Here is a 13,332-nt window from a genome sequence, read left to right as displayed (position 1 = left end):
TTCATTTCAAGCTTGAGTAAATCTGTCCAAAACTGGACAAAGCACTTAAACATGGGTAAAAATGGAACTTTGTCTATTTTCCCTTCTTTGGACAGGAGTTTTAAATTGTCCAAAACAAATGTCTCATGGCCGGGGGGCTAAACCTGTAATTACAGTCCTTATTTGAGTTCCCAGAGTGCATACTGTACAGTGCACGGACCTCTGCTCGGCTCCGCAGCAGCAGCCTGCAATTAGTAAGACCAGAATAAATCAATTCCACTGGAGCCACATCTGAGAGCCCAGGCGCCTCCGAGCGTTATCCCTGGAAGTGTGCGCTCCATGTATAGAACATGGCAGCACTGAAATGTCCTCTGTGATTGTTGAAATCAGAACAATTTAGTCCCTTCCTGCGTTCCCAAAATAATTCACATTCACACACACACAAATCATTTCCATTCAATTTGCTCCAAATGTCGAGCAGCAGAAATAAAATAAAAGGAAGAAGGACATGTAAAACCAGGCCGGTTTGCGAGCAGAACGGTCTCACCTGTGGACATAGTGGAGCTTATGCACAGAATCGATTGCTAGAACCATCTCGGCCAGGTAGAATCGGGCCATGTCTTCTGGTAAACGGTCCTCAAACTTGCTGAGAAGGGTCAAGAGGTCACCACCCACGTAGTAGTCCATCACCAGGTACTGCGGAAGACAGACATGTCAGAACTAAATAGTGTAAAATCAGACAGACACCAGAGAGAACAGAGTTGTGCAGGCCCAGAATTGTAGACTGAAAGTTAGAGCCGCCGATAGAAACGTGAAATGATAGAGCTACACAGAACGATAGATAAAATGATAGATAGGAAGATAGACAGAATGATAGAAAGAACAATAGAAAGATAGAATGACAGAACAATAGACAGATAGACAGACAGCCAGACAGATATAAAATGAGAAAAACAGACAAACAGACAGATAGACAGATACCCAGAAGGCAAAAGCCTACCAGGAAGTTGTCATCCTGAAAGGCGTAGTGTAGCCTGGTGATCCACTGACAGTCTCCATTTACCAGCACGTCCCGCTCCTCCCGGAAACATGCTGTCTGGAAACAAGACGACAAATTTGTTCACAAAATACTCAAAACTAAGCTTTCCTTCCTAAACTAATTCATTTTGAGATGGAAAGACTCATGAGTGTTTGTACCTCTGCTCTTTTCAGCATCTCCCACTTGTTGAGGATCTTCATGGCAAACACCTTGTCTGAACTTTTCACCTTTACAACTGCTACCTGTAACACACCGGAAAACACACATAGATCTGACACCCGGCTCCTCCATTAAGAAAGCAGCAGGGAATTCCTAGAGGTCCTGATACGATGATAACCCGCTGTGTGTTGCTTTTGTTCCATCTAGATTTCCAGATCACACATGGAAGTGGTTATCAGTGACAGTGGAGTTACAGGGCATGCCAGGTTACTACGAGTGTACACACACACACACACACACACACACACATCTATGATATCATAATATAACTCCTACTGAGAGAAAGAAAAGCATTCTTCAACAAAAACACAAACTCATGGCTCAAGTAAAAGCACAATCAGCTGGCAGCAATTCGATCTCAAGCCAGTGTCAATTTCACTGACAGCCAAAATGACAGTATATAAATATTATTATATAATCATTTATTAAATCTTTAATCTTAAATATAAGATATAAAGTATATAGTATTTAATTATAATACATAATAACGTAATAATGACAGACTTTGCTGAGCAAAAACTAAATTATAGAGAACACTGATCCAAACACATTCACCTAAATGGTACATAATGGATCAATAAAATGATGTTTGGTCCAGATGTTTAAGTGTAAGCATCATGGAAAAAGTAAGGGAAGTGGAATGGACATATATTTGTCTTGAATTTAAGGTGTCCAAGTGAAACAACGGTGTGATTCACTCCCTGCGATTAAATAAGCCAAAACAAGCATGCATTGAGAGGTCTGCACATTCCAGCCCGAGTCGGGATACGAGCATTATTCCAGACAGAATTCACACTCTTCTCTCTTCCATACACTTGATAGGGATTCAAAATAAACCAAATCCCAAAGGCACAGACCATAAAATTCAGTTTACGGTTGCTAAGAGAAGTTAGACTATCTGTTAAAAGTTTAAGAAAATATCTGATCGAAAGGACCCAGGGACTAGAAAGTGACTTTAAAAATAGCATTCAGAGCTTTGGCACTGTGCCTTCGAAACACACGGCCTTACATGGGTCAAACTCCCACAATGCAGACTTTGAAATACAGTTTTGGAAAACTAATTATTACTCAAAAATGACATTTAGCTTCGGTCATAACATTGTCAACAGTATGAGATATGTGGGTGGACAAGAGTGAGCAATTCAAATGAAAAAGGCAATGAAAACCAGGGGAAAAAGCAACAGCAAAAACATTTGTTCTTCACTCAGATTCACTGATGTTCTGAACACAGATAATTGAATCCTTGGCATCTTTAACTTTGGTCCTCTACTATTACCACTGCTGTAGTACAAAATAACCTAATGTATCACTTATTAACTAACTTTCGTTAAATGGAAACATATCACTGAAAATGTAACTTAAAAATAAAATATTTTCAATCAGAAATTTACAGTGCCTTGTGAAAGTATTAATCCCCCTTCATTTTTTTATACATTTTGTTATGTTGCTGACTTATGTTAAAATGCTTTAAATTACTTTTTTTTTTTTCCGACATCAATCTACTCTCTATACACCATTATGGCAAAGCAAAAAACAAGTTTTTGACATTGGCAAATTTGTTAAAAAAAAAAAAAAAAAAAACTTAAATGATTCCATTGCATAAGTATTCATACCCTTATCTGGGAGAGTTGAAATTTAGCTCAAGAGCAGTGATATCGCTTGTAGATGTTACTACACTTTGAGTGAAGTTAACCTGTGGCAAATTCAACTGTATGGATATGATTTGAAAAGGCACACACCTCTCAATAAAAGGTCTAACAGCTGAAAATGCATATCAGAGCAAAAACCAAGCCCTGTTTCAAGGAGTTTGATACAAACAGGACTCTTCCTAGAGCTGGCCTCCTGGCAGAACGGAGCAAACGAAGGAGAAGGGGTTTGATAAGTGTGGTGAACAAGAACCTTATGGTCAATCTAGTTGAGCTCTATGATCATATGTGGAGATAGAAGAAACCTACAGAAAGACAAACATCCTCCACCGATCTAGTCTTTACGGCGTCGTGTCCAAACTCAATCCTCTCCTCAGTGAAGACACATGAAAACTCAAAAAAGCACCTAAAGAACCCTCAGATTGTGAGAAACAAGATTCTCTGGTCTGATGAACCGCAATTCCAAGCATCATGTTTGAAGGAAACCAGCTGTGCTCATCACCTGCAGAGAACCATCCCAAAAGTAAAGTGTGCTGATAGCAGCCTCATGCTGTGGGGCTGTCTTTCAGTGGCAGGGACGGAGGAAATCGTCATAGTACAAGAAAAGCTCAATGCACCAAAATATTGAGAGCCTTAATTAAAAAAGACCAGTCCAGGGCATTCAGAACCTCAGACTGGGCAGAAAGTTCACCTTCCAACAGGACAATGACCCTAAGCACACAGCAAGAGTGACTTATGACAACTCTGTGAATGTCCTTGAGGGGCCCAGCCAAAGCCTGGGCTTGAACCCAATCAAACATTTCTGGAGAAACCTGAAAATGTGCATCTGCCCCCATCAAACCTGACAGAGTTTGAGAGGTGAAGAGGTGAGGACAAGAATGGAAGATAATTGCCAAATGCTGATGTGCAAAAATTGTCACATTATACCAAAAAGACTTGAGGCTGAAAAGGTGCTTTAACTAAGTAGTGAGTTAAGGGTATGAATACTTATGCAATGTACTTATTTCTTTTTTTTTTTATATAAATTCATGACATTTTGACAATTCTGCTTTTGCTTTGTCATTGCGTAGATTGCTGTGGACATAACAAAATGTGAAAAAATGAAGGGGTATGGAGTCTTTTGCAAGGCACTGTACAGTTGTGGCCAAAAGTTTTGAAAATTACATAAATATTGGAAATTGGAAAAGTTGCTGCTTAAGTTTTTATAATATCAATTTTCATATACTCCAGAATGTTATGAAGAGTGATCAGATGAATTGCATAAATTGAAAATTAACTTAATCCCAAAAAACCTTTCCACTGCATTTCATTGCTGTTATTAAAGGACCTGCTGAGATCATTTCAGTAATCGTCTTGTTAACTCAGGTGAGAATGTTGACGAGCACAAGGCTGGAGATCATTATGTCAGGCTGATTGGGTTAGAATGGCAGACTTGACATGTTAAAAGGAGGGTGATGCTTGAAATCATTGTTCTTCCATTGTTAACCATGGTGACCTGCAAAGAAACGCGTGCAGCCATCATTGCGTTGCATAAAAATGGCTTCACAGGCAAGGATATTGTGGCTACTAAGATTGCACCTAAATCAACAATTTATAGGATCATCAAGAACTTCAAGGAAAGAGGTTCAATTCCTGTAAAGAAGGCTTCAGGGCGTCCAAGAAAGTCCAGCAAGCGTCTCCTAAAGAGGATTCAGCTGCGGGATCGGAGTGCCACCAGTGTAGAGCTTGCTCAGGAATGGCAGCAGGCAGGTGTGAGCGCATCTGCACGCACAGTGAGGCCAAGACTTTTGGAAGATGGCCTGGTGTCAAGAAGGGCACCATCAGTCCTGTGTCATGCCAACAGTAAAGCATCCTGACACCATTCAACACTGCAAATACTGACTCTTTGCATAAATGTCATGTAATTGTCGACAAAAGGCTTTGAAACTTATGAAGCGCTTGTAATTATATTTCAGTACATAGCAGAAACAACTGAAACAAAGATTTAAAAGCAGTTTAGCAGCAAACTTTTTTGAAAACTAATATTTATGTAATTCTCAAAACTATTGGCCACGACTGTACATGTTTTTTTTTTTAAAACGATCGATAATGGCATGAGGGTACAAGACAAAAGCACATGTATGCATGTCTCCCAGCTATGAAACTGATCAATCAACAATCAATAATCGATTAAATTAATGTCAATCATCAATTAATCACTTATCAGAGAAGAACCAGAGATGTTATGAGAGATTTAAACTACACGCTCCAGCCTGGCTCCTGTCAGTGTCTTTATGAAACCAGGATCAGGGCGGCACGGGGCGGCCAGGGTGAGAGGTCAACCTTAACACAGAGACGACCCTTTCAGGACTACAAAGAGCTCCGTTCAGAGAGCATGACACCCATCAGCATCTGCCCAGTGTAGCTCTCATTCTGCAGATGGTGACTGTGTCATGCTCTGCAAACATTAAATATACAAGAGTGAAAATAGGTTGATTTTGGCTGCTAAACTGTTAGCTCAGGTTAAACACTTTCCCATTTTCACAGAGTAACAAACTGTACTTTACTCAGTTTATGACACATAAAATAACTTGGCATACCTTTGGGTCATGAATGATTTTTTTTGCCCAAAAAACAACAATGGCACCACAAGGGTCCTGGCCACTTCTCTGGTACTTAAACGACTCACTGGCTGCACCCCAATTCACACACTTTTACATTTTTTAGAGTATGTAGTTCACTGGTAAAAGCACCGGAAAGTTCTAAACTCCACATAAAAAATATATTATTTTAAGACATTTTAGACATCAAATGGCCACCCAGCATAATACCAAAATTGTTCATTGCACAAAATTTTATTAAAAAAAAAATAAAATTAAAAAACCTACATCAAACTTATCAGAACATTTTGGGGTTACAACCATAGACTGTATAAAAACATGGACGTAGTGTCCATGACGTCACCCGTAGACTCCTGAAGAGAGTTTTTGAAGCCTAAAGTGTGTAGAGCGGGCCGTCGCCATCTTGGCAGCGCGTCACCGCGCGACTCTCCCGGACAATCAAAAATGGGCAAAAAGGCGGGAGCTAGTTGCTGTAGCCACACCCACCTAGCGCGACGGCAGTGTCAGCAGCGGCAATCTCCCGGTCACTCAAGTGGCCACGCCCTTAATTATGCAGAACTTTAAGTCTTAATATAATTTAAACGGATGAGTTATAAAAAAATTCACCCACTTCACAGTTGTCATGAAGGGCAAAATTAGCTATTTAGACCAAAATCATTTTTTGAACCAGGCTGTAAACATGTTTTTTCCTGCTGTAAAGTTGGGCATTTTAACATGGGGAGTCTATGGGACTGACTCCCTTTTGCAGCCAGCCTCAAGCGGCCAGTCGATGAATTGCAGTTTTAGTCACTTCCTTATTGGCCTCACGAGAGAGAGCGGGAGGTTGGCGCTCGGTTACAACCCATCACTTAAGAGACCTTGCTATGTAGTATGGGAATTCAGATCCAGTCATTCACCAGAATCTCAACACAAGATGGACGCTTACCTCGCCGAAAGCTCCTCGACCAATGACCTTCAGGATCTCAAAGTCCTCCTTGTGCAATCGCATCTGTTTCACTTTAGAGGTGAACAGTTTGGCTGTGGAGAGAGAGAGAGAGAAGAGGTTATTACTGAAGACGTTCAAATCCATCACTTCATGATGGTGTGCCATAAGGGCCTGATCTTCTCGAAGGGATTTTGTAGCAGTTTCAGTTACAGCACAGTCACACAAGTCAAAAGTTCAGAAGCATCTCTGAGCAGGTGTGAAGGACAGATTGATGGTGTACTGCAATAAAGTATTGCAGGGATTGAGCTAAAAAAAACTGGCCACTGTGACTTGTTTTCCTCCCATGATAAAATAACTCCATCAATATTTCATGTCCACTTATTTGGCAAGTAGAAGCCAGGATAACAGTCATCCTGCCATTATCAAAAAAATAAACCTGTTCAAGGTGGTATGAGAGGTTTTATTTAGCGATGAGCAGCTTACAGACCTAGATTCTCATTTTCCCTAACATCTAATTACAGAGAAAGGTCTTTTCATTTTTAATCATGAATGGTAGCACAAATTTGCCATTTACCCTGTTATTGTGACTGATCCTGACAGTGAGGTTTGTATCTAATATACTGCAAATCATGATTGTGTACAATCACAAAGCTTTGTCAACAAGTATGGGGCGACTGCAGGATGACTTCCAACTTCCTTTAGCAATCAATTATTAGCCTACATTATTGTATGAAGCACACAGAATATGATTAACTGTGTGGTTGAGAAGATGTGCAAGGAGTTTCTATTGAAACCTGTTAAGAGGATGCACCCAACTCAAGGATGCATGTGATTACCATTCAAAATGGCCAAGAGCAATTAGCACATTTGAATTTTTAATACATTTAAGACCAATAATTATGCTAATAAGAACTATTCAAATTTGTTTTCTTTATTTCATCTTTTCCCTTCGATTAACCAGAATATCGTAAAGAATTGGGGGTGGGACTTTTTTACTTGGATAAGTAATTAACCACCTAGCAACTACCCACAACCTCCTAGAAGACCCTAGCAACCACTCTGAACACTTCTGCATCACGTGGCAAGATTTGGCAAACTCCACTTACATTTTCTTTCAAATCTTAAGAAATGTATTTGAGTCCATAAATGATTTCAATAAGTATCGGGTAAACTATAAATTACTGTATGACAAAGAGAGGAAAGGCTTCTAAGTTCTACTGAAGTAAGATTGTACTGCTACAAAGCTGTGTGCTGTGTATGAATGAACTTTGTAAATGTGTCAATGAATGTCACACTGAGTTCATAACTGCCATCACTGGAGACCAGACACAAAGACTGATCTTTTTTTTTTTTTTTTTTTACTTGGACTGCATTAAATCCAGTCTATTGCACAGACACCGAGCCTTGTGCTGTTCAGTTAACCCTGAAAAATAAAAACCGATGTAGTTAGCTGAAAGGTATAGTATTATTATTATTTTTCTTTTTTTTGTGGGGGGAGCTTGTTCTCATTTAAATATCCACATATCATATAAAAATATCACTCAAAGCATTTATTTAAACTAAGTTGCTTGTTCAGAAATTATAATGGTTATGATGTCAAAACCATGAGTAGATAAGACTTGACTGCTCATTTTTAGAACTGTAATCAACAATATTATTTTTACTCATTTAAAATCTTAAGAGGTTATCTGAACCAATTTGTTTCTTTGTGTGAGAGACAAACTGAAAAAGTCAAGGAGGTTTCAATCAAAGTGATTTGCTTAACTCCCGTCAGAAAACCTTTGGTTAAGGTGCTGCCTCACTTCTATGGAAACAGCTGGAGAAAACTTGGTATATCTGAAGTCTCTCGTCAAACACGCAACTCCAGATTCCACGTTCCTGTTGAAATCACCTGACTAGGATGTGCATTTACTGTCAAGCCTTTGACAAGAGTGTGCCATTTCTTTACTAACAGACAGCAAAGGTTCTAAACACATAACTAACACACTGTAAAATGACAGAAAGCAACAACAGTTCATGGCTGGTGTGGCCTAGTGGTTAAATATCTGGGTTGGTTGCTGGTGTTAACCTCTTATCAATAAATTATTAATTGACCAAGTCATTTAACACAACATCCTAATTGCAATGTTATTCTAGTGACAAATTATCCACAATGAGTATGAAAACAAAAAAAGAATTACAGTGGCTTAATGTGGATTTTGGATCAAAGCGGTTTCACTGAAACTACCCAGAAATTATAAAAGAAACAGAAACCAAGTGACAATCAAAATGTCTTCTGCCTTATTGCTCTATCTGGTTAAGAATAGTGGCAGAGCCAGTGCCAATTCCCAAAAAGCAGAATGCCAATGCTGATATAAATTTTATACACTATAAATATATACTATATCTTTTAATTTCTTGAAATTTTTCACTAAACATGATCAGTCAAAATTATTAGATTATTAGTTAGTGCCAAAAATCTCCCAAGAATTTTATCAGTCTATCAACACAACACTTAGCAAGAAAGATATAAGATAAACCGATTATTTCTCGCAAAATCATGACGAAAATGATGTCCTCTGAGATAGATGACCTAATATGAAGCAAACAAGACTTCAAGCTGCAGAGGACGATTTCCATTAGCCAAAATGTCAGGCAGCTGATATGAAATCAACACACACAGCTTTGTGGGATATGACCAAGATTTCCATGTAAACAATGCTATGAATATCAAATGTTACCACAGTGTCTGGCATCTTTTTACAGGGCAGTAGAAACAGATGGAAAACAGACCACCTGGAACTGCCATCACGGCTCCAATACATCAAACAGGCAAAGTGTATAAAGTCTATTTATAAAGGACAGCTTAAAGGTCAAGCCTTCCAAAGGAGAACCTACACGGTTTCCAAAGTGTCCAAAACAACTGCAGCACGCACAGGTCGGTGTTCTATTAAAGATATGAATGCAGAAAGCTCAATGTATATACATCACTGTCACAGGCTCCAGCATAAGAGGACACAGTGCTGCAAATCAAATGAACCACACCATCTATCTCCAGCAATACCCAAGAGACCATATAAAGGCAAAGACACTGGCAGGATCATTAAAACTCGATTTCCATAGAGGGAAAGAAGCACCAGACTGCAGAAAGACCTCAGATATATTTGTGAGTGCGTGCCGTGTTCAAACCTGTTCTGCTCGACTCCAACATCAAGAGCATTTTCACTGTGAAATGTCTGCATAGCACAAATAAATAGTCAGACCTCTTCAGCTTGTGTTCAACGTCTGTAGTTTTACTTCATATACATTAAACTAATCATTTAAGACCCATTACATCAACTGAAATATTACGATTAAGGTACAATCATTTAAAAACTACAAAAAAACTTTACTTGAAAAACACTGGTAAAAAATCTGAAATCAAACAAACAAATACAAGAAACTGTAGATGTCAACATTATGTGTAATGCAAGTTAATACAATGATAAAATCATAATTAAGGGAGTAAATTTAAAATATTTAAATTGTGTTTAATCTAAAAAAAAGACAAGACCATAACATTATGTAAAAATAAAAATAAAAAAGACAAAAATAACAGGATCTCCAAACATAAGCCAGCCAGTTTTTCTGAAGATCAGTAATGTCACGAAACATAAACGGATTTTAACTCAACTACTAGTGTTTACACTAGCGTTTTCATCTGCGAGAATGCAAACAACAATGGAGGAACAAGTCTGGTCCTAAACCCAATCCGTTCAGGACAGACAACAAGATTATTTCCATCACTAAAATCATATTGGCCTTGCAAATCACAGCGCATGACACTCCTAAACAAGCGTTGACTTGCTCGAATACAGATACAAATAAGGACTGAATATAAAAGGAAAATCTCGTGGTGAGGAACATTTAACCTTTGAATTCGAGAAACCTCCCAAAGTTAATACAAACCTAATCCTAAAATATGAGACCGGTTTTACCTGACAGCAAACCCAACCTGCATAAATAAACTTATCCAGTACATATGAAAGCTAGAACACTGGGAAAGCAGAAGTTGGGGCCGTGACAGGACAGCCATATAAAACCGCCTGGGATGTCAACCAGCTGTCCAAGGAAACTCTCTACACAGGGGACTTCTTCAAATACCAGAGGGTAGTTGTTAGTCACCGTTCACCGAGTCAGTCTTTCTTTCAAACAGTTGGGCCTGAACAGCATCTGTGACTTGCACATTCCTACAATGGCCTTAAAATAAAAGTATTTAGGCCTATTTCCAATCAGCAGAGAGAGCTTGAAATCACCACACTAATTACTAATTAGTCAACTGATGTGTTTAAAAGCAGACTTTTATTTTATATTTTAAAGATGCCTGATATATGCCTGATTATCTGGGTAAATAGTTAAAGCAGACAATATCACTAATAAATTTTGTACTTTTTATTGCCCATTATACAAAATAATAATTTGATGCCAGATTTGAGGTAACCTGAAGTTAATGTTTTGCTTATAGGGTTTGAACCTACAAACTTTCAGTTACCAGTCCAGACTTAAATAGATGATTCAACACCAACAGAAACATTTCAGCATGAACACAAAATGTATTTCTTATCCAGACATTTAAACCATCACACCTAGTATGATAGATATTGCATGCACCATCTCAAGAACTGTCAGCTGTCAGATAACTAAGTTAAGGAATCCCATCTGAAGCATGTGGTTGTCCCAGGTCCCTGACAGAGATAACACATATCTGGCTGATGATCTGGGCACGAGTTCAAGCTTGTCCTGGCATCGTCTCCAACCAACCTGTGGCTAAACAGTGTGTAAGGATCATTTTAGCCTAATGCAACAGAGAGAGATGTTTACAGCATTTTAAAATGCAGAATTTAAGTTGTATAACTAAAGAATGAATCAACCACCCAAAGAGCCTACAAATTCCTCCCAAGCCCTGTAGAATATGTGCAAAAAAATATGTTGAAAAAAAACAAAAAAAAACCTATTTTATATATTCTTGCCACAGACAGAAGTAGATTTAATTGATTACTTTTCAACTAACTCTCAACACATTCGATAGCACATGTATATATAAATCAAAATGGTTTGTGACACTGTTTAATCAAATTCTAATACCATACACTCCCTTTCTGAGGTAATTTCAATCCATGCCCCATGTTCAACATGCTGGTATGATGGCTCAGAATTTAAAAGCATGTTGCTACTTGACTTTTCCAGGGCTGTACACACACACACACACACACCTGTGATTTAGTGCTGCCTAATGTGGCTTAAAGAGATTTGTTGCATGAACGTCAGTGAAATATCCTTATTTATGAGCTCTTTACAACCCAAACATCTACTGAACTTAGGTACCATTCATGTTTTAATCAATAAATATGATGACTATTAATGCATGGATTTGATATGTGTTTAACTTAAAATGCACTGGTTTACAATGGTTTAAACATGAAATGCATTGTATGATATGGGATAAACAAAAAATGCATTGGTTTAAGATGGCTTGAACGTGAAATGCATTGATTTGAAATGGGTTAAACAAAAAATGCATTGGTTTAAGATGGCTTGAACTTGAAATGCATTGGTTTGAAATGGGTTACACATAAAATGCATTGATTTATTAGAGTTTAAACATTAAATGCATTGAATCAAAATGGTCTGGGCATAAAATAACCTGATTTAATATGGTTTATATATGAAATGCACTGATTTTAGGAAATGTTTTTAAAGCATTATACTCACTCCATTCCAAAAACTCAGCAATGTTCTTCTCTCTTCTGAGTGGAGAGTTGATGCACCCATCATAAAGGCAGATGAGAACATCCAGAAGAGTTTCCACACTAAAACACTGTCCATTGGACTGGACAGGACCATCCAGAATAAGTTTTTCCAGCTTTTTCAAACGCACTTCTCCAGACATGGTTCAATACCAGTGTCAGTCCAAAATTTGTAGTGTAATGTTATTTAAATAGATGAAAACACGCGAGAACTCTTTGGAGGGGATCTGTAAATAGCTATAAATATGACCCACCCATCATCACAGGAAAATGCAGTCACAAAACTGCAGTAAACTAAAAACTAATTTTAATTTCATAATTTAATAAAACTTATCACTACATATTTTTAATGTACTATGTACTCGGTGACCAACAAACCACGACAGGGGGGAAATGACAATTTAAGCCATTATCCTTCCGCCTAAAACTGTAATGTATCTCTTGTGTTTTTTAAGTGTTAATTTAACTTACATTTAAGTGCCTTCTCTGTAGCTACTCAAGCTAACCAGCTAACAACATTCTCGCGACACAATGTATCTTAACAGTTTTTCTCTCATATAAATACAAAACAAATCGTGTATTAATGTTACAAGTAACGTCAAACCATGTCAAGCACATAGACTTAAAAACATTCTCAGTCTGTTCAACTTTAACGGGTTAAAATAACTGATGCTAACGATCAGGCTAATAAAGACGGTCGGCTAGTAAGCTAACAGATTTTTTATCTCATCCTGAAACAGAATTTTCCTCAAAATAAGCAGATATAACGTGACACGCCCCCCAAAATGTGACATTTAGACATTACGTGTGTGGAAAAGATGGATAGAATATTTTTTATGTCCGATAAACAGAGTTTAGCGAAGTTCCCCAAAGGCACCGATTGAGTGTCGCTTAGTTTTCCATAATCCTTTTCCCATGAATAATTGCTCAAAAATAAGTCCTGCCCACGGGATGAAGTCCGTCAGAGGAAGATGATGATGATGGGGTGAAGATGAGGAGGAGGAGGATGGTGTGGATGCGGGGTGAAGGGGTAATTCTCTCTCATCTGCCCACCGCCGATCAGTCTGATTCGGGAATGATGAGGAGAAACATGGCGACTATTCGCTCGCTCGCTCGCTCGCTCGCTCTCTCTCTCTCTCTCTCTCTCTCTCTCTCTCTC

General features: G+C 38.3%; 1 protein-coding gene across 6 annotated transcripts in view; it reads right to left on the bottom strand.

Moving 5' to 3' along the window:
• cdc42bpaa (CDC42 binding protein kinase alpha (DMPK-like) a) overlaps positions 1-13,302 on the bottom strand; it is a 68,301-nt gene extending 54,999 nt beyond the window's left edge. For 3 of the 6 annotated variants that reach the window (XM_059519894.1, XM_059519899.1, XM_059519895.1), the window contains exons 1-5: positions 12,139-13,302; positions 6,409-6,500; positions 1,177-1,260; positions 980-1,075; positions 527-675 (exon numbers count right to left, since the gene is read on the bottom strand). In XM_059519894.1, the coding sequence (XP_059375877.1) occupies positions 527-675; positions 980-1,075; positions 1,177-1,260; positions 6,409-6,500; positions 12,139-12,316 (599 nt within the window). In that variant the 5' untranslated portion in view covers positions 12,317-13,302. The remainder of the gene's footprint in view (positions 1-526; positions 676-979; positions 1,076-1,176; positions 1,261-6,408; positions 6,501-12,138) is intronic. The other 3 variants (XM_059519897.1, XM_059519898.1, XM_059519896.1) reach the window with 2 other exon arrangements.
• Between the last annotated feature and the right edge of the window lie 30 nt (positions 13,303-13,332).

Source organism: Carassius carassius, chromosome 32 (genome assembly GCF_963082965.1).
Source record: "Carassius carassius chromosome 32, fCarCar2.1, whole genome shotgun sequence".
Taxonomy (NCBI): Eukaryota; Metazoa; Chordata; class Actinopteri; order Cypriniformes; family Cyprinidae; genus Carassius; species Carassius carassius.
This window is presented reverse-complemented; position numbering and strand designations above follow the sequence as displayed.